Source organism: Triplophysa dalaica, chromosome 6 (genome assembly GCF_015846415.1).
Source record: "Triplophysa dalaica isolate WHDGS20190420 chromosome 6, ASM1584641v1, whole genome shotgun sequence".
Taxonomy (NCBI): Eukaryota; Metazoa; Chordata; class Actinopteri; order Cypriniformes; family Nemacheilidae; genus Triplophysa; species Triplophysa dalaica.
Genome location: NC_079547.1, coordinates 24,873,352 through 24,896,120, shown reverse-complemented (window position 1 = coordinate 24,896,120; position 22,769 = coordinate 24,873,352). Strand labels below are relative to the sequence as shown.

Sequence of the window (22,769 nt, the reverse complement as noted above, 5' to 3'; positions counted from 1 at the left end):
TCAACTCTAGATATAAACATTCTACTTAGAAAATAAACAATAAAAACGAAACCGTCAATATGGCGGCTTTAGAAAAGGCCAAGAGCCAAACATCTGATAATTCACATCATCCAGGCCTGGACTGATTTGAGACAAATCTAAGATCTGATTTCAGATTTAACGCTATTGCCGTTCGCCATAATGTCGGCAAAATTACAACATTAACTGATGAGAAACTTGCTACTGTTTCGCCTTTAAAGCACGAATAATACGACACACACAAATACTGGCCGAATAAGACAAAGTTTACTATCAACCTCACTCGTTTGTCTAGTTCACTGCAGTGCATTCTGGGATTTCCTCCTCCATAATTAAAGCACACAGTTTTTGACCAAAACAAGGTTTCTTATACGGCAACATGTAGTAGATGTCCACAAAAGTAAAAACATGAAGTCAAATAGAGTTTTAGCACGGGACTCACCGAGGGCATTTGGCTGGAGAGCAGGTGTCCATCCTGGGCGAGCATGTTGGACATCATGAGAGCAGGCAGCTCAGGGTAGGAGTACGGGTTGATCAGGCCGTTGTGGGGGAGAGAGTGACACAGGTAACTGGATTCGGGGTCCATCAGGTGCAGTAGATGCGGCTCGGGGTGATTGGGAGGGGTTATAGGGGGGATCTCATAATCCTCGTCGCCTCCCCCACCTCCATTACCAGTTCCTCCTCCCTGTCCTGAGTAATTCTGCTGCACACACACACACAGAGACAGAGAGAATAATTAGATTGAAACATTTTATGATGGTAATGTGAAGGGGGCCTGCCATGATGTCAGGGCTGTTGCCATAGCGTTGCTATGAGGTTGCTAAGGTATTTAGAATGGTCGTCCTAGCAAACATCACACTGATTACTTTTGCGAACAGAGACGTAAAAGCAATTACATCATTATTATGCGGTTAAACAAGCGTGAATCACTTTTTTTGGAAACGTGTCAGTTGGCAAATTACGATTTTGGATTTGATATCGCAGGAAAGTTGGTGGAATAGAGAATTATCACAATCAACTTTTGGAAGCGAAAGACATGTTTATGACTACAAAGTTAAACCTCACATGTTTTCCCATTTTCAACAGCCGTGTCAATCTAACTCGATAGAAGAAACATGTAACGTTACAGTCAGGAGAGAGAGAGAGAGAGAGAGAGAGAGTGCTGAGGTATTCAAGAGGGAACGAGAAGCAATTTTGTGGGAGGCGATTTGACTGGAGCTCCCCCATAATGACCGACTCAAATTAATCATCAGAAATAATATTCTGCTGTCAAGCATTCAAGAGGTTTTTTAATAGAATTTTTATGATTCATGTCTGCCCGTATACATCAAACAGTCCGTTCTGCAACATTTCAGAAATCAATTCAATATCATCTTTGTGTTGCCTGTCATCTTCGCCTGGAGAACGGCCATTTATCTTGCAAACAAACACTTTCAGCACATACGCGGCCGTGGAAGAGGACAGAAAAGCATTGTGGGACGTCGGATTTCACCTCGTTGCTGTGCATTACTCAAATCACAAAGATCTACTAAATATATCACCTGTCTGGTGTTCTCCGCAAGGCTAAAACGCTAAACCGTATTTTGAGAAAGAGACCGTACACGAATCTCTTTGACTTTTGACAGCGGTTGTGAGCACAGTTTGAGACATTGTTGAGATCTCTTCTACACATCTAAATTGAACAGACGCATGCGAGATCACTGGTGTCTTTTTCTCATGAGTCAAAAAGAAAGGGGTAAGATTGACACAGATTTCTATTTGCTCTCCGCTTAGTTTCACTGATGAGCACATTTTGAGACGTTGTGGAGATTTCTCTGTCTGGTGAAAATACACGAAAATCACTGAGGGCTGATTCTCTGAAGAAAAATATGATAAGCAAGAGACTCAAACTTCAAATAATCTTAATTATTTCACCTTTCAATCTTACTGTAGCTCTTGAGAAACAATTGAGATATGAATGAGACCTGATTCATGATTTTTTTAATGAGGTGTGCATGTGACTTTATAGCAATAATCAACTACACAGTGGCAAAGTGAGAAAATATGAAAACAATGCATTTGATCGCCTTCTAATCTTACTGTAGCTCTTGAGAAACAACTGAGAAGTTGATGAGAATTCATTTTAAAACGAGATTACTCCTGTTTTTCTAAGTTAAAGCAGCCACACTTTTGCCATGTAAAGAGATATAAGGTGCAATGCATCTAGGTAAAAGTTCTCCCTTTGATTACCTCCTAATCTTATTGCAACTTTGGAGAAACAATTGAGACAATAATGAGATCTCATTCTAAAACATTGTCAAATTCTTATTTAAGCTAAAAACAGCCACTCTGTGGCAAAGAAAGGAGTTATTATATGCAATGCATTTTCACCTTTCTGATCTCATTGCAGCTTTGGAGAAACAACTGAGATATTACTGAGACATCATTCTAAAAGGAGATTGCTCCTGCTTTTCTTAGTTAAAAGAAAGATATAGAGCGAACTGCATCAATATAGACGTTTTCCCTTTATTTACAATCTCCTGTTATTACATTTGAGAAAGAATTGAGACATAATGTATCATTCATATTTTACCTACAAGCAGCTCCACTTTGACAAAGTGAGAATATTTTAAATGAACTACATCTAAGGTTATGTTTTTACTGTTCCTTGGCCAAATCTCACACATATTCAAAAGGTATTTTGTCCAGTGATGTGATTTGCTCTGACATGTCGTTGTGCTGCTGGGGTTGGATATTAATCTTCTATATAGTTGAAGGTCTCTTTGAAGACTGATGTCTTTGTTGGCTGCAGGGTCCCTGTTATTGTCTGCGTTAATAGATGTGAAAATGAACATTTCCTGAAATTCAATTTCCCTCATAATTGTTGGAAGGAAACTAAATAGAGTGTTGTAAACACTGGGGAGAGCGGGGTATTGTGTGAAGAGAGAGACGCAGAATCCTCCGGAGAATTGTCTACTAGAGCCACAACTACAGATTCACCTTTAAAGTATGGAAACTATATTAAAACCTCTTAACAGAAATAATGCTGGACAGTATCAGTAGATGTGACAATCAATCATGGTAAAATCATGCTAACGCTGTGGTTCTTCAACATGTAACATGGACATCAATGTCTTATTCGTGTTTTAGATATTTCTAAGTCAGAAATCTTACAAATGTCCGTCAATATAGTTGCATTTGCACAATGTGTCAAACTGAGCTCAGATTGGTCAAGCCTGCAATCAAAAGTCAAAATTATTGAAGCTCTCAATATGATCTCAAACATTTCTCATCATATTTACCCAAATCCAGATCATTTTATAAACTGAACTCAAAATGCTACAAACTCAAACGTGCATTTAAACTCCTGCATCCAGCTGATGTTCAGGACAAAACGTATAAAACAATTCATTCTGTAGGTCTGTATGGGTATGAGACGCTTGTCTTAAAAGTAGCAGAATGTCCTTGACGATAAAATGTAAATCTCAAGGACCTCGCCAGTTGAAAATCCATAATTCATCCGGCTGACTGCAGGAATGCAATTGTGTGTTTTACACATTTCATTCAGACATTTCAAAACTCAAAACAGTGTGCGTCCGTTATGAGACAAGCGGTCAGAAAACACAATGACTTCAGCATCACTTCCGTCTTTTACCATCTCTCTCCGTCCAGTTTTCAAGGATATTAGAACTCAATTTGAATGCAAGATGGCGCTTGTATTGAGTTTGAGAGTTTCAATTTGTAGCTTTCATTAACTGAAGAGCGACGCCACTTTGAAACCAGCGGCCGGGAATATTTACGACGTGTACTCGGGATGCAGAAAACATTTGGATCTGGTTTGCCGACTGAACAGCCGGCTCACTGTACGCACGCGATCGTATCAAACTCAAACGCCTTCTGCTTTTATAAACAGATAAACGGATAGTTTGCATAAGTGATGAAATAATGCAAGAGAGAAGAGGGCTTTATGCCCGGGAAGACGACCAACTATAATTGGCACGAGTCTAAAGCTATTGTACACCATCAGGCTGATTAAAAACCCGAACATATGAGCGAACGAGATTCAGTCTTAACACAACAGATGTCATTCACAACTACATTTACTCCAAAAAGATTGTTCAGGTCTGAAATCCAAAGTCAACTTTATTGAATCAAATTGACCCAAATCCACATTGTTTTACCTCCACAATCTACATTCGTTTTACACCCCTGTACTCTTCACGTCTTTCAAATATTTCAATCTCTTTTTATTTCTCTCAAACAATTCAAAGGAGAAACATCTGAGACTAGTTTGATGCACTCCGTTGAGTAATAAAACTTTCCTCTGAGATGATATACGTTTCTTCTGTCCTGTGATACTCTATAGACAGAAGACAGATTGCTGTAAACGTTAAATTAATATTCACATCTATGAAATCTAAAATAAGCAGTGCCTTCTGCAGGGTTCTAGCTGTTATATAAAATCATATTTCTGAATTAGTGATGTGTCTCGGAGGAACACTTACTCAGGTGAACATAATAAAACTCTCAAAGTTTTCGTGTAGCCAGGCAGTGTGTGTTTAAAGACGTAATGACAGATTTTTCTAATAAGCACTTATCTATAGACCCTAAAGCAACACTCGTGATTGATGTCTATGAGTTCTAACCTAAAAACATCCCCCGTAAACTCAAAGACACACATTTATCTGATTCACATCTCTGTGTGCGTGAGGATGGTCGGTCTATCAAACACAATGTTTTGGAGCGTCATCTGTTTTTATTTGGATGACAGACACACCACCATTACCAATTTCTCAAACACACCGCTGTCAGTAAATAGAAGTGTACCCTGATGAACAGCGCTCGGATGAGTTTTGACACAAGCACCACACACATTTCCGTCTGAAAATTTAAAATCACAGCTAAAATTAACTTTAATTTAAAAAAATCCAAGTCTTTATTTAGACGTGTGTACACAACATTGGCTGTAAATCAGTGCAGATTCCAGCGCTCGGAGCGTGGATGGGATTATGGTCGTCGGCATCTAGCGATAATTAATAAATAAACAGCTAAATGAAAGCTAATTGCGACAGTCGCACGCGCGCGCAGTCGTATTCACCCATAAATAAAGTGAATGTTCAGCCTACACGCCATCTGCTGCAGTCCACATTATACTGAGAGCATGTGGACGAGAAGAAACATTTAACCTTCAATGTGTTCATTCAAACACCATATGCTCCAGCCGAGCCAATTTACAGCTTGAAATATTCACAAATCTGCACCAGAGTTACATAGAGTCGATTTTCTACAGTTCAATAGCACTTAAAAGAAATGTCTGGTCCAGAAAAATCAGACTTTCTGAGGCCTTTTGTATCTCACCATCGGCATCTCCACACACACACACACACACACACACATCTGTCTGTCAATCTATCTGTCTGTCTGCCTATGTATGTGTCTGCCTGCCTGTGTGTGTGCGTGTCTATGTGTGTGTGACTGTCTGCCTATGTGTGTGCGTGTCTATGTGTGTGTGACTGTCTGCCTATGTGTGTGTGTGTGTGTGTGTGTGAGTGTCTGCCTGCCTGTGTGTGGGTGTGTCTGTCTGTCTTTGTGTGTGCGTGACTATGTGTCTGACTGTCTGCCTATGTGTGTGTGTGTGTGTGTGTGCCTATGTGTGTGCGTGTGTGTGTGTCTGTCTGCCTATGTGTGTGTGTGTGAGTGTCTGCCTGCCTTTGTGTGTGCGTGACTATGTGTGTGACTGTCTTCCTACGTGTGTATGTGTGTGTGTGTATCTGTCTGCCTGTGTGTCTGTCTGTGTGTGTATGCGTGTGCGTGCCTGTGTGTCTGTCTGTCTGCCTATGTGTGTGTGTCTGTCTACCTTTGTGTGTCTGTCTGCCTGCCTATGTGTGTCCGTCTGATTGTCGATCAAACTATCTGTGTGTATATATGTCTGTCTGTCTGTCTGTCTATCTATCTATCTTTTCTGTCTGTCTGTCTATCCGCCAATCCATCTATGTATCTGTCCATCTATCCATCAATTCATCCATCCATCTATCCGTCATGTCTCAAATTGTGTCAAAACCAAGGCAGCACAAATTGTCCCAGTTAATTTAAAAATAACAATTCCTACTTTTTCTTTTTAATATTTAGTAAATAGCTTAAAAATGTTGGTCTTTTTCTTTTTAAAATTCATGTGCCCTCAAAATCTTCAGTTAAAATCTGAAAATGCCCAGTCATCTTAAATGACCTAAATTAGATGGAATGGGCGGGGCATCTGTTAACTCCTCCCCTTCAACTTTCAGTCTGCTCCCAGTTCCATTTCAAAATGCAATGGATACATCTAATCACATCGCAGGGGGAAAACACAAGCCACGCCCACATTTTTCACTCGGAGATCGTCAGAATACGGAAGTAAACACGATCGCAACTTCCATTTCACGGGGACTTTAAAGTAAAGAGTCATTTGCGAGAGGGAGTCTTGATAAATAACAAATCAGTCAGGTCCACACGACGTCACAGTAAATATGTACATATTCCATGTCATTATCAGAAACACACATATGATTCATATGCAAGCTATAAATAGTCGGATGATTCTCTCTCTCTCTCGTTGCAGTTAGTTTGAGCTGGATGACATCGGCGGGTCATTATAACTGCACACTGGACCGGAAGAGACACACAAACACACTGAGCAGATATCAGAGAGATGAAACTAATGATGAAAATAGGCATTCACAGACATGACATTATTAACACAAAGTGCTGGAAACACATAAGTGCCTTTAACGATCACGTACCTTTTGAGAAAGTGAGTTAAACAAATGACTAACATAGAGAACACACAAACTGATGGTTCTTAGAAAACAAGTCAAACTCAAAATACAATACAAGCAAACAGCAGCAAACACATCACATACAACCTTCTTAATACTTAATATAATAAATGCATTTGATTCATAATACTATTATTTATTTATTTTATTATTTAATAATTGATTTGATACAATGGCATTATATATACAAAATCAAATGCGTTTCATAGTTCTAATATTAATACGCTTTATATTATATATGCTAGCAATGTTATTTCTCTACACTTTGTGTTACTTCTGACTAAGCATGTCAGTCTTTTCATTCCATTCCATTTTCTACCGCTTATCCGAACTACCTCGCGTCACGGGGAGCCTGTGCCTATCTCAGGAGTCATCGGGCATCAAGGCAGGATACACCCTGGATGGAGTGCCAACCCATCGCAGGGCGCATGTCAGTCTTATGAGATTTTATTCTTTCAAAAATAGTTTATTATTATTATGCCTATTTAAATCAACATTAAAATAAACAACAACATAGACAGGGCTAATTCAAATAAATTGTTTGTTATGTTTTTTTGCCCTTTGTATATAGTGCTTCGGTCTCATTTCGCACAGAGTTTCATCATCACATTTGAAAAACTAAGAATTAAGCTACACACACAAATACAGAATCACGCTGAGATTATTATATAAAAACAATCATATGAACAGCATGAACGGTCAGACTGTTACAGTCTACAGTAAACACAACACCGGCTGCACGGCATTACATCCGCAGATCAAGAATTAAAGTTGTGTGTTTGTTGAGACAATCTTATTTCACTTCTAAAAACAAGCTGATCAATTATTTCAGCGTCTTCATATTCAACAATACAAGTAGTGACGCAGCTTAACACAACAACAGCCTTCTACAAAACAAAACTGTGTTTAAAAGTCATCTGTCAAATTTACAAAGAAACAAAGGAGCGCAGGCCGACGCAAACATTCACGAGAACTCAACACAATGGTTTACTATATTCAATACAAGTCACATTTATTTGTATAGCGCTTTAAAAAAAAAAAACTATTGTGACCAAGCTTCTGCACAAAATCTGTTATGTCATCATTTGACCTTGTATGACAGAAACAAGCAATTCCCTTAAAAGCAATGGCAAGATTTAATGAAAATTTCTAATTTTTTCATACTAACCGAAGAGCTAATTTATATTAAACACAACAACATGAACATAAATGAAAAAGTTAGATGTGAGGGCTAATACAGTTCACACACAAACACGCATCACTTTCAATTACAACATAGATGAGAGTGAGACGGAGGATCTGGCAACCGCACTCTCTTAAACAAACATTTGCTTGCGTCCGAGAAATATTCTAAACAGATGCGGTGAATCTCATGAAAACATGTCCAGCTCATATTTCTGCCCCCCAAATCAACTGGAAAAGATAAATATGCAAATATAAATATCTGTTTTCTCATAAACTAGAAGCAGCCCCTGTTTACAAATAAATATAAATGTATTAATATACAAGACTGTGCTTCAACAGGCTTTGTTTCATTTATGTCAAAATATTTTTCTGCACTTGCCGTTTGATTCTCGGGTGAAATGTGAGCCGGATGAGACTCACCCAATGAGCAGAGGCTTCTGGGACAGCATGAGAGTTTTGCTGTGGCATCAAGTCTGGTCGGCCAGCGATCACTCTCGCCTTTTGTCTCCTGACTGACTCTCTGCTTGCTCAGCAATCGTCTATAGAAATATTTTGGCAGGCCCGCGCTTTGTTTTCATTTCACAAAGGATCTGGGGTAGGAGCGGGGCGTGGGGGCAGGGCGAACGGGCGAGCTCGCTCTATCTCGCTCTCTCTCTCTCTTCAATCTAAACAGCAGGAGGAAGTTGTAAATCACGGTAATGTACTCAGCCGTAATTCAGAACAGCAGGGAGAGTGGCACGCACACACGCGCTTCATACGGACGGTTCACAGTGAAAATTAACCAATGGTACAAGATCTCCTATCGCAGCCAATCACAAGCCAGTCCTTAAGCAAGTCCAATCAGAGACGTTCAAATATAACGTAGAAGAAGTTTACTCTACGATCATTCAAAAAAATGTATCAATTATTTCTCCTCGATTAAACTAGAGCGAAGACGGAGTACTTGTCACATTAATGCTAAATTTTCAATACTTAGTATTTAATGCTAATCTTACATCACATGACAGCAGTTTGAAGTTATAGCTGCACTTATTGACAATATGCCATAACAGTTTATAACATTCCTCTGTTATCGATCACAAAATAAAACTGATTTAGACCTAAACAGTTTTCCACGCATTTAATTTCCTAAATCGCAACTAATAAGCCCCTCCTATTTTTCATAAGCATTTACTCATTTACTTTTAATCAAAGTCACTGGGTGCGGCTATGACACGTCAGAGGTCTTACTGTGTGTTCCCACCAAACGTGAATGAAGCGTTAAGCGTGAGTGATTTAAATGTAAAGTCAATTCAAAGACGCGATAGGACATACTGCGGAAAAAAATCTGCCACGTTAACCAATCAGGAGCTTGCTCTAGTAGTGACGTTATTATGACGTAGCGAGCGGAGGCAGAAATCCGAAACAACAATGGAGGACAAAATCATTGTTGCTGTATGTGGATACCTGGAGATGTGCGATACATCTTACTTTTATCGAAACATGAATAGAAAGGATCTTGAATGGAAGAAAGTGAGTGAGGAGGTCGGACAATCTGGTAAATTGTAAAAACGGTCTTTACCCAAATGGAGCTATATACATATATATAAACACATACTAGACAAGAACCGCCTTGCAGAAGCCCCTCCCATGATGCAAATTCACGTCTGTTGTGAAGTGAATTTCACACGCGAATGAAGCCAGTAAACTCAAAATGTTCAAGCGTCCAATTAAGCGTGAGTAGCGCGATTGGTGGGAAACGCTCTATGAGACTGGTTTCTCAAGGTTTTTTTCTCCATTTACTTCTCATTGGAGTTTGGGTTCCTCGCCACAGGAACGTGTTAGTTTGCTCACTGGGAAACTGCTGATATTATTTATTATTAATTAGAATGATCTTGCTTGTTCTACAAACACCATGCTTGACCTTTTTCTGTGTTTTTCTGTTTTTCTTATTTTCTCCTGTAAAGCTGCTTTGGAACAATGCACAGTGTGAAAAGCGCCGCATAAATAAAAAAAATCATCTAGATCAAATGGAGAGCAAACGGGAACTTTAGTTCAAGTCTAATCTGTGTCTCAGATATTTCTCCTGAGAAAATGAGTCAGAAATCTGACAAATGTCTCTGTCATTAGAGTTTGAGAAGAGATGGCAACTGTTTGACAAGTCTGCAATCAAAAGTCAATATTATTGAAGATCTCAATATGAACTCATTTCTCATCAGATCCAGATCATTTTACATCTACAATCTACATTCATTTTACACCTTCACACTCTTTGTGTGTTTCAACTTTCATTTGTTCCTCTTTTTATTAGGGATGCACGATAAATTATCGGCCATATTGGTATCGACTATATCGGTATCGGCTGATACCGATAATATAAAAAATGTCAATCTATCGGCCGATACCGATATGGCTGATAATTTATCATGCATCCCAAATGAAAAGAGAAATAAAATATATAATAAAATTGATGCCGATATATTAGAGCTGATAAATCCTAAATCATTTTCTCTGGTTAAACTACTTCATCTGCACACATCTCGCAGTTAAAATACAGTACAGTACTCTCCTACTGTCCGGATTATTTAATTATTGTTATTATCAAAACATTACAAAACAGATAAAGTATTTATGAATGTGTAAATTACAGGAACAAAAGCAGTAGTATATAGTTTAAATCAGGCTGCTGCATGAATGCTTTCTGCTTTCTGTGCTATTGAGAACCTTTGTTCTGGAAGAACATCTATAATTTCTTTATTAAATACACCAGTTAAGTTTGAATGTTAAAGAATCATTAACTTGTGTGAAGTAGGCCTGGTACATGATTTTCAGGGGGGAAAGAGAACTAATGGTTACCTTGTTTTCTAGGGTGAAGCAGTTGTCCCCTTTTTGACGTTTGTTTCAGTCTTAGGGAATTTTATATTAATATTAAGGTACTGTATACCGGCCAATATATCGGGTATCGGCTTCCAATATTAAAGAATTTTCAGTTATCCCCAATTTCAGGAGAAACATCTGAGACGAAGTTGATACTTCAATGAAACAAGGGCTAAACTGACAATATATGTAGTTTATGATTTTTAAGTCAGTGATAAAAACCACTGCCTGTGGGGCAGATCAAAATGAAGAGAGGAGACAGCTAGCGTTTTAAAGAAGACTAAAACTCGTCACACCATCTCACAGTTCTGTCGTTACTTTTAATCCTAAATAGATTTTCCGATAGATGATTTTTTTAATCGGAACACGAAGCGCCTCGAGTGAAATTCTCTCAGTTCTCTCGCCCCGATCACGTCACCCGTGAAGAGCACAATCTCTCTACTGAAGTATCAGATAGACAGCCAAGTTTTCCTCTCTTCTCCTGTTCCTCCGATCACAGGCCTACTTGGCAAGCGAAGCTCTGGGAAGCAATCAATAAAACCTTGTTACTCTAATTGTGAGATTATAATCTTGACCGCGACGTCTTCTGCATCCTCAAACAGCGAGTGCATTAGAGACATTTCCAGCTCTTCTCTTATGCCAATGATGCAAATGTAAAGAAAACATTTGTGCTGCACGATGCCGTCGAGGTGAATCTCAGAGCCACGAGTAAACTGACACAGCGGATGAGGAAGCTTCGGCATACTAATGAAGAAAAGATTTCAAATTTGTTCAGAATTAATTTGTTATTTTACTTTGCCTATAATTTATATATTGAAAAAAATGTGTTCTGTTGAAGAATAAAGTGATTTACATGTCACGGTGACATGATGGTGAGTAAATTATAAGAGAATTTTTATATTTTGATGAACTATTCTTTTAACTAACTTTAATAAGACGTTGTACTCTTGCGTCTATTCACGTGGAATAAATAAAAATTCAACAGGACAGACAGACAGAAGCATTGAGGGGTTCTTTCTAATCAATCAACTTTCTCTCTCTCTCTCTCTCTCTCTCTCTCTCTCTCTCTCTCTCTCTGGATCTGTCTCGCTCGTTCTCAGCTCCATTCAGCCCCCTCTCTCTCTCTCTCTCTCTCTCTCACTGGATCTCTCTCTCTCTCTCTCTCTCTCACTGGATCTGTCTCGCTCGTTCTCAGCTCCATTCAGCCCTCTCTCTCTCTCTCTCTCTCTCTCTCTCTCTTTCTGGATCTGTCTCGCTCGTTCTCAGCTCCATTCAGCCCTCTCTTTCTTTCTCTCTCTTTCTCTCTCTCTCTCTCTCTCTCCCTGTCTTCTATTTTTTCCGCTCTTGTTCGCCCGCTATCGATCGGTTCAGTCGGCTGGAGGTCGCCCCTCGATGGACTCCAGACTCTTTTGTTCACGGTGGTTACCGTGGCGATCCTCCGTGACCCCGAACACACAGAGGGCTCGTTAGGGGCCAAGCGGAGACGATCTCTACCCTACAATCAGACGAGGTCAAAGGTCACCAGAGGACAGTTCAGTCAACGTGAATGTTAAGGCTCCTGGGAGCCGTCGGGCGTCTGATCTGAGAACAGAGCCGGTGTGAGATGGACTGAGTCCTGATGTCTGGCATTTGACAGATTTCTGATATAATACACAACCGTGACATTACACATTTTGCGGTATTCTGTTGGTATGAATACAATTTTGTATAAAAATGTAAATGTGTCAAAGCATGCAACATGCAAAACAACTCAAGTGATTGATTGTTCAATGGACCACATTGCCTACATTTTTTAAATACAGTTTACTGATGATTAAAGAACCAAAAATATATAATGCGGTCTTAACTGTTGAGACTACCTCAATAATGTTTGTTCAAGGATAAAAACAAAAAAAGAACGCAATATTCTTCTGCTTATTTTTGTTTTTGCGCTAATAAAACACAAAGTCATTCTCAAAAAGTGTGTGTGTGTGTGCAAATATTGTGTGTTACAGTGTTTCATTTACATCTATGCATTTGGCAGTTTTATCCTATACATTTGTTTCTAAGTATGTGTAATCCCCTGGGATCAAACCCACGACCTTGGCGTTGTTAGTCCATGCTCATACCACTGAGATACAGGAACGCTATAGTGTAAGTCAGAATAGTCTGAACTTGCATAAACTTGGTCAAGCGAACAAGATTGGCAGACAGATGACAAATATGAGTCTGTGAGTAAACAACAAAAAATGAAAGAGAGACGCACTGCCTCTTCAGTAGCACATCATATAAATATATATGTGCCACAAACTCAAAGGGACCGAGCGAACACATCCGCACTAACGTCAAGTTTTTTGTTATTGTGAAATGATTTGGCAATATGCACTTAAGTATGTGATGCAAATAAAGCTATTTGAAAATTTAATAGATGGCGAGAGAGAGAGATTTATACTTTGCTCTTTTTCTGTTTACATTGAGATGTATAAATAGATACTTATAGAGAGAGAGAGAGAGAGAGAGAGAGAAAGAGGTGATGTTATCAGATTCCTCTAAGTTTAGTCTACTGGTCTTTCCTGTGGTATAGTTTCTATAAGCGATATATTTGTTCATTATCTCACGCCGAGAGAATATTTGTCTTCTCCTCTGCTAGTTTCTCTCAGAATGTCTTTGGAATGTTTACAGAATAGTTGAATAAACGATTGACTCAATTCATCTATATGTCTTGAAGACTCAGATTAATAAACATCTCATAATGAAAAAAAACATCTTTCACACCAAGCACATGATGTTTAAATGAGAACAACGCATCCCTCACTTACAAAAATATGAAGTCACGCTGATGTTTCTCATGTGAAGATCAACATTTCAATTCCATCCAAATACATATTCTCAGCTACATATGTGTCTCTCTGTATATAAATAGCCCCATTGGTCTAAACAGAAGTGGATCTCTCAGAATAAAAGCAAAAGAGGTCAAGAGAAGCAGACAAAACCCTTTGAAACATCAGGTTGTGATGTTGGGTGGTCTCTTACCTGACTCGGGGAGAGAAACTCCTGGTTGTTGTCACTCATGTACATATTTTCACCATCAAACTGTGGGCAGACAGAAAGAAGATTAAAGTTTGATTGGTCAGACAGCTGAGATAAAGGAAAATCATTTGCATATCAGACGAAAAGAGAAAAAGAACAATTGAGTCAAAGCTGTCAAGAGCGTGAGAGACACCAAACCCCACCTAGACATCACTGAACTATCACACAAAACCTGCCTAACATACACCTTTTATTTTTATACCGTCTTACTATGTCTTAGAGAAATGTTTGAGAAATGAAAGAGAAGTTTCTTCCGGGAATGAAGCAAAATAAAAACAGAGCTGGTTTCGATATGATGTGAAAGGTGGGTAGAGGATTTTAAAATAGAGCAGAGAGGTCGAGAAAAAGTGCAGCGCTGTGACTGTGGTGACTGTGACATAAATGACTCAGTTTCGTAAGTTGAATCACTATCGCATGATAACCTGCAACACACGTGACATCACCGGCAAGATGGCCGCCGCCCCCCCAAAACCCTCAGCGGCATGAAGGAACATACAGAGCTTCATACAAGAGACGATCTCTTTCTTTATTAGGCTCTGATGGCAGTCAAATAGTGAAACGGTGTGAACACAATTTCCTGAGAATGTAAAGCATAAAAAGCGACTCTGAAGAATCACAACGCAGAAAGAAACATTTTATTAAACCTGTCACGCTTAGAGAACACACACATGACACTAAATGAGCAAAAAACAAGAGTTTTCATCTCTTCATGAGAGAATGTGATCATGCATGATGTTGGGCTGCGATACATCATGACACATAATTCAAACAGCTGATGGGGTCACCGCACCTCCACACACACACACACACACGTACATATATTATATGTACGTATATGCGCTTGTGTGTGTGTTTGTGTGTGAGAGAGAGAGAGAGAGAGAGAGAGAGGGAGTCACAACAGAGCTAAACGGCCATCATGCATTTATATATTCTATATTGCAAACTGCAGCAACAATAAAACATTATTAGAGCACAAACATATGCGCCCACACACACAAACACACACACAGCTATGATCATTTTCCTTATGGTCTTGCAGAATTGAACGCACATTTCTAACAGCGCCTCCTAATTAACATGCAAATATATCCAAAAGCAAACGATAGACATCTACACAAATTACATTATTTGGCTGTGTGTGTGTGTGTGGGGGGGGTTATAATGGAAGATTTTTTTCCTCTTATCTGCAATCATATTTATTTCAACATCCCCTTTGTGCACACACACACACACACAAAATGCATGTAGTATTGTACAATATACTGCAATTCACGATGTGACCTGATATTTTCAATCACATTTTTAAACAAAAAGTGCCACATTTTTATTCCAGACAACATGAATACTAAACCAACAGACATCCAACATTTACTTGATGTCTTTCACTTACCATGGTAATCATACTTTTAACATGTAGAGGAGTCACAATATACCAGTGACCACAGACAAGATTATCAATATTCATTTAAAATAACGAATATGTGCGCGGAAAAGACGCAAAATGTGAATTGGCCGTTATGGTTTTAGTAGCAAAAAATGACATTCTTACTTCGTATTTTTGTCTTGTTTCTAGTGAAACTATCTAAAACTTCTTAAATCATTACACAATTACTTGACAAGAAAAGAGAACCAAGATATTTGGTCTTGTTTTATGAAAAAGAATGTAAGAATAAAGCAGGTTTATGATAAGAACAAGACAAAAAATCTGTCCAGCTGGTGAGAAAAAGAAACTTCAAGTACCATTTTCAAGTTTCTTTTACTCACCCCATGGACAGAATATTTAGCTTGTTTTTAAGATAAAATTATTTATTCATAAAATAAGACCAAATATCTTTGGTCACTTTTCTTGTCACGTAATTGTATTTGATTTAACAAAGTTTTGATCATTAACACACAACGCTATGGAACTATGGTTACCATGGTAATGTTCACAAAGAGATATTTTATTTTCTATGTGCGTGCTTTTAATGTGTGTGTCTTTAAATGTTTTCACAGACTGTCATTAACTCTTAAGTATATATTTTATCATCAACAAACACCTTCAGTTTCAGATCAATTTCAGCTGAAAATAGACACTGAACATCAGTATTTACGCTTTCAGGTGAATAAACATTCAAACCCATGACCTTTTTGCTCTGCTTATTCAATATTGTGAAATGAACTATTAATTTGCTCCTCTGCGTGACCTGATGTTTGGCAGATGTTTATCTTATCGGTCCATAAAGATTTTAATGAAGCTCAAGTGTTGTTTCTATTACACGAGAATTCAGACGATCTGATGAAAAAACGTCCTGCTGTTCAATTCTTCACATCCATAATGTGAAAATGATGTCAGGATTACTTCCGGTTCACTCGTCACACACGACAGAACGGTCAAGATGAGCACAATGCATTATGGGATAGAGTATGCAGTACAGTGTGTATTCTATTACAGATGTACTATGTACAGTACACCGTTTAAAGCCCATCCCTCTCTCTCTCTCTCCATCCGTCTGCCACACCAGGCGTTTCTATTAAGTGTCTAATTGCACATTCCATAGTGACAAGAGCTCATTAGTGCTTAATTACACACGTGTTATTTAGTGCAAACATCTCCATTTGGGCCCTTTTGCCATGTAATTGTTCTGCGGGGACGAGAGTGGAGATGAAGGGCACGTCTGAGTGATCCGCGCCGAATACGGAGGGCTGGAAGTAGGTCATGTGTGGCAGCAATAAACAAGAAAGACTGGAAATAAAATAATACAAACACACACATACACAGTCATATCCAAAGCTCATGGAATATTTAGAGTGCACTAATAGATGGCAGTAAGAGACAGAGACTCTTTTACATTTGAATTTCAGAGAAACCGGCAGACTACATGAATATATCAGTGTTGTGTTGTGTTGTGTACAACAATGCATGTGTGTTTCTTTTCACTAAAGAAATCGACTGAATTTGCATAAGAAAAGACTGATAAGTGTTACCATTTTTTAAAAGTCGTAAACATGATACAAACTTAGCAATATGCCACAAAAGCTTGAATGTAAAATCAGAAATGCGCAACCTTAAATTCGTCGTTAACCGGATCGTTTTTACTTCCGTATTCTGACGCATTACCGAGTGAGACGGAATTAAGAATGAGAAAAAATAATGGGCGTGGCTTGCTTTTTCACTGCAAATTGATTGGATGTATAACAACAGCCGTCGCACTTTGTAATGGAAATGGGAGCAGACTCACAGTTAAAGGGGAGGAGTTAACAGATGCTCCGCCCAAGCCGTCTTACATACGTCATTTGACATGGAAGTCACTAGAGGACAGAAATTAATTTTCGGATTTTAACTGAGGATCATGAGGGCACATGAATTTAAAAAGAATGACCCACATTGGTAAGCTATTTACAATCAATGCTGCAAGATTTCATGAAAAAATAGGATTCGCCATTTTTTATTTCACTGGGACTTTAAGATGCTTATTGCTTTTATAAAGCGCTGCCGGTTCCAATATGATAAAATTACCATTTTGAATGTTCACTAAATTGCAATACCCATAAAAATATTACAAATAAACAATTGGAGTGTTTACACTTGTTAAACAACACGGTGACTTTTGTTTAGCTTGTCTTAGAAATGTAGGAAGTTACCCCAACAATACCCCTTTACGGTGATTTTAAAGGGTTAAATTGTCTAACATTTGAACAAAAGCTTAGCTTTAACAAAATACAATGAACTAAGAGGTGAGTAGTTTGAATTCATATAATTGTGGTGCATATTTTTGCCAAACAACAACAACATTGAAAATGATCCAATTGGAGTCCCAGCTCAATATATTGACATTTATGCGTGAGACATTTTCATCCGAGGGAACTTACAATGCATTTAAGCAATCAGTATGTGTGTTCTCTGAGAATCAAACATACAACTTTGGCTAACGCAAAACTAAACCGTTCTTAAACTATTTACATTATATAATATATATATCGCAATTCAATTCCTGAATGCTTATTGGTGAATCCAGCTGTTACGCTCACACTACAATCTGGCTACAAACACACTCGCCGGGCACACAAAGACCGAACATTTCAAACAGTTCAGTTGTCACCCTGAACCCACGATACATTCCGACAGAAATCCGTAACGGCAGGAGTAATGATGGAAGATGTTCGCCCGCTCTCTGGAGAATGAATAATATTCCAGCACTGCTGAATCTAATAGGCTCTCTCTCTCTCTCTCTCTCGCTCTCTGATATTCAGCAGAGAATGGCACTTATGAAATATTAATATCATACAAAAATAAGGCAACTCCAGCGCGCTCCATCTCTCAAACTCCAACGTAATTGACTATGCGAGTCTCTCCAAATCAGGCCGCAAAGAAAACGAGAAGAAGAAATAAAGGGAAAAGGAGAAAGTGGGAATCTGTCAGATTTACAGCGGAGGAAGACGAGCGGCGCGTCACAAACGAGCGAGGATTAAATATACAACGTGCCAGATGATAATGCACACAAACACACAACGTAATGTCTGTGTGTCGCTCAAACACTACACAGATCAGTGAATGAGAACATATGATGATGTCTATTCATGATAATCTGAAGCATCAATATCAAACATTTTCATCAGAAATGGAGTCGGCAAACGGCGAAAAAGCTCAATGTTTATTTCACATGATGGTCTGTAAAATTGGATAATAAAAATATATAAAAATAACACGTGGAGAGCTTTGCTGCACATCTGAGCGTCTGAAAGTGAAGCCCCGCCCTCCCTGTGGTCTTCTTATTCTGATTGGCTAATCCCTTTCATGTTCTTGAACTGGATTAAAATGTGTGAAGATGATTTCATTCTTATTTGCAGCTCAGGTGATGCATTTCAAAAGCTCACACTGTTTGTTTTATTTTTAAACAAGGTCTGAAGGGATTCAAACAGGTGCGTGAAGCTGAGATATAAAGATTAAAAAAGTATTTAGATTGTGTTTTTTACGTTACCAAATAAAGAAATGTAAACCTTCCATCTTTCTACAATGACTTTCATTTCTTTCATTTTGAACTTCTTTCTCGTTGTTATTCAAATAAACATCACAGTATCAAAGTTAATCGAATCATCACTTTATATTAACTTGAAGGTATCTATTAAAACAAGATGTGTCAGTTTAATAAAACCCTTAAAAGCAGTTTACACCGTTGGGACTTCCAAATGCACGAGACTGCACACTCGGATTAGAAAGTTCAGAACGCATTTTAAAAACTCCTTCGATTGACACGGCTAGTTTGCGGTTCACATCACCATCTCCTCTGAGGCTTTAGCGTCGCCAGACGCGCTGTGTGTTTGACATGCGCCGTTACCACGGCGATAGCATCACGTGTGCCATAGCGAAGAAAAAGAGATTGCAATTGTCTCTCAGAAACAACACTTAATTATAGATAAAACTGGAGACCGGAGCTAAAATTTCCATCAAGTCTCATGGGTTCGGAATAGGCATGGGACGAATACCAGTTTCAAGGAATACGAGGTTTAAAAGAGTTAAGGTTGATACCGTTTCTAAGGTATGAGCTGTGTTTACAGAACATTAATAATTAAATCATGTAATTCAATATTTGATGTTTATGTCTATTAAATATGTGACACTGGATCACAAAACCAGTCTTAAGTAGCATGAGAACATTTTTAGTAAAAGACAAAAATACTTTGTAATGGTCAAAATAACATATTATATTGGATATAAAGTAAAGATCATGTTCCATGAAGATATTTTGTGATTTTCTTACCTTAAATATATAAAAACACTATTTTTGTGAGTGGATGGCCTGCTACAGTGCCTCACATTAACAACTTCAAAGACAATTTTCTCAAGATTTGTTTTTTTCGCACTCTCATATTCATGAGTTTTGATTGTTGAGACTTTTGTTGATATACTTTTTGAAAGAATATTTTCATTTTAAGGCATTATTTTTTCCCGACACACATGTTCTAAATGTTGGTTCAAATTGAAATATATTGTGTCCAGTTGAATAGTTGTTTTTGTATACGCAGATACTTGGAAAAACACATTTTAGCGTTTTAACAGCAACACCATGAAACCGTGACACTTTTCGATTAAGGTTATAATATCGCCAAAATCTCATACCGGCCCATGCCTAGTTCAGAATGAGAAACATTTGAGCAATAACATATTCCCGTGGGTGGGAACGAGGTCACCGTGGCCAAAATACAAATGTAAAAGTCAAGACCTTCATGCAAACAAAAAAAGGAGAGAAACACACACTGATGGCTAGAGAATGAAAGAAAAACTGGTGGTTTTAAAGAGTAATAAACCTGAACATGTGTGTGTTTGTGTGTCAGTGTTGTTCACCTCCAGAGGAAGCTGAAAGGTGAGGGCGGGTGGGTGTGTGTGAGTGCGGGGGGGGTTATTTTAGCAAACTGAGCGGATGTTTAACTGAACCAACTTTTAACTGAACCCTGTGTGTGGAGATATAAAGATAGCGAACAAAGAGGCAAAACCTCGTTCTTTCCCCTCACCGCAACACCTGACGCACGGGGCCGAGGAGAAACGGCACGTTTCCTCTCAGAGCTGTTAAAGTGGTTCTTCTGAGCTCAACCATCATGCCACGGTTTGGTTAGACTTCTTAAAGACTGCTGAGGAGACGCTCGATATAAGGCAGATAATTTTAAAACCATTCATATGTAAATGTACGCGCGCATCCGGAAAACTCAGCCGGAGGTTTTTTTTTCACGTCTTTTTTTAGACGGTTTGTCAGAATCCTGGGCATTGTAAAAAATATGCTTTTCTCTGGTTTAATTTGCGAAAGCGTCGAGAAGAACTCGAACTAACTGGAGAATAATGGAATACGCACGTTTATCAAATGCATCGGGTCCTTTCCTGCAGAATCGCAATCTCCTTACAACGATATTATACATTCAAAGCCATTCTTACTAAATTGTGTGTCGTATTAGCTGATGCTAATCCCAACAACGTTTTAAATATGCAATTCATTTGTCTTCCTGACAAGTTCAAGATGCGATGTGTGTCTCTCACATCCAAACTCAGCTTCATATACATCACACTTTCACACTGGTATATGTAACGCACATCAATTTTCACTTTATGTGTTAAGTAGATAAACTCAAAACAAAACTTACAGTTTGAAAGTTACTTCAAGAGGTTTCAGTGATTCACTGTTATTTTGCTTTGTTTAACAAAAACGTCCTTTCAAGCAACGGAAAGCGAGAAAGGAAACTTGGGTAATTGTGAGTCAAACGTGCTCATATTTGTTAGTGAGTCATCCTGATGTGTTTGCGTGTTTGAACACTTGCACCAGTGCAAACAATAGTTGTGTGCAGACAAAACCAGTGACTGCTCATCTGCAAAACCCTGTGTGCATGTGCACAGAAATAATCTGATGTCTGTCGTGTGTATTTACATTCATCCTCATTACTACACTGTGCTTGACAAACACTAAATGTTGGCATCTGCTAAAATATATCGTGATTTTGTCAATGACTTTCATTGAATTCATGTGCGAACTCTAAAGCTGCTTCACGAACAGACGCGTTATGGTTTCCAGAAATGCAGTCTGACGTGAGACAATAAAACAGAAATAGCCACGTGAACAGATACCGACGAACCAAAAAGTACCAGAATAAGTGTGGTAATAACTGAAGTGACATTCTACACCATTGTATTTTACCATCTGATATCATCAGCTCATCTTGTAGCGTGTTGTGTGTGTGTGTGTTTGTGCGTGTACATGTGTGTGTGTGAGCGAGGTATTGGTGGGTGTGAAGTGTGGCCCCATGGGGATGTATCGGGGTGCATGGACTCTCAGTTCATCATGTGATACTTTGAGAACCACAAAACCACCAAAGACAGACAGACACACTCAGATAACAGGGGGTGCTAGTGAGAGAGAGATGATGTATTCCACATATGTGCTTTACATTATATTACAGTATATTACTTTATTCTGCTACTTAAATGTATATTTTGCTTCAGTAAATCTTTGTTTACATTAAACTTTATTTCTGTTTTCACATATTTACATATGAAGAGTTTGGTTGCAAAATGAAGTAACTCTGATGTTAAAAATGTTCAAATTCATGGTTTGTTTTGATTTAAGCCGTAACAACTGAAAACATTCAGCAAACCAACACAGTAAAAACATGAAAACATAATAAAAAACATGATTATCTCATCTTGGAACCAAACCCTTCATATATTATAAGCCACTTTTTTGCACTACATACATCACAATTTATTTTATTTTATTACTTTAATTATCTTTATTTTCGTTTGTTTACATGCTTGCACTATTTGTACGCAGTTGGAGAGAGAGGGAGAGAGAGGGAGAGAGAGAGGGAGAGAGGGAGGGAGAGAGAGAGAAGGGGAGAGCGAGAGAGAGACAGAGAGAGAGAGAGAGAGAGAGAGAGAGAGGGGGAAAGAGAGAGAGAAAGAGAGAGTGAGAGAGAGAGAGAGAGAGAGAGAGGGAAAGAGCGAGAGAGAGAAAGAGAGAGAGAGAGAGAGAGAGAGAGAGAGAGAGGGAAAGAGCGAGAGAGAGAAAGAGAGAGACAGAGTCAGAGAGAGAGAGAGAGAGAGTGAGAGAGAGAGAGAAAACTCAAGAAGCTCAAACCTGGCTGCAAGATATGTCAAGTCCTGCCACGACCAAAGAACAACCAGCACAACACAACACAACACTGACAGGACAACACACACAAACTGACACTGTCACCCTCATTGAGAACTTTAATTAAAACTCTTTTTCTGTTTATATTGAGATGTGTATATATATATTTTTACTTATAGACTTTTAATTTTATTCTATCTTATTTTTTACCTTAATCTGTATTTCTGCATGTTTATATTTAATCTTGTGCTTTGAC

General features: G+C 38.5%; 1 protein-coding gene across 9 annotated transcripts in view; it reads right to left on the bottom strand.

Annotated features, from left to right (window-relative positions):
* tox2 (TOX high mobility group box family member 2) overlaps positions 1–22,769 on the bottom strand; it is a 94,044-nt gene that overhangs the window by 32,031 nt on the left and 39,244 nt on the right. For 4 of the 9 annotated variants that reach the window (XM_056751518.1, XM_056751516.1, XM_056751519.1 and 1 more), the window contains 2 exons: positions 13,863–13,922; positions 461–721 (listed from right to left, as the gene is read on the bottom strand). In XM_056751518.1, coding sequence (XP_056607496.1) covers positions 461–721; positions 13,863–13,922 — 321 coding nt within the window. Of the gene's footprint in view, positions 1–460; positions 722–8,414; positions 8,503–13,862; positions 13,923–22,769 lie in introns of those variants that run through there. The other 5 variants (XM_056751520.1, XM_056751517.1, XM_056751523.1 and 2 more) reach the window with 2 other exon arrangements.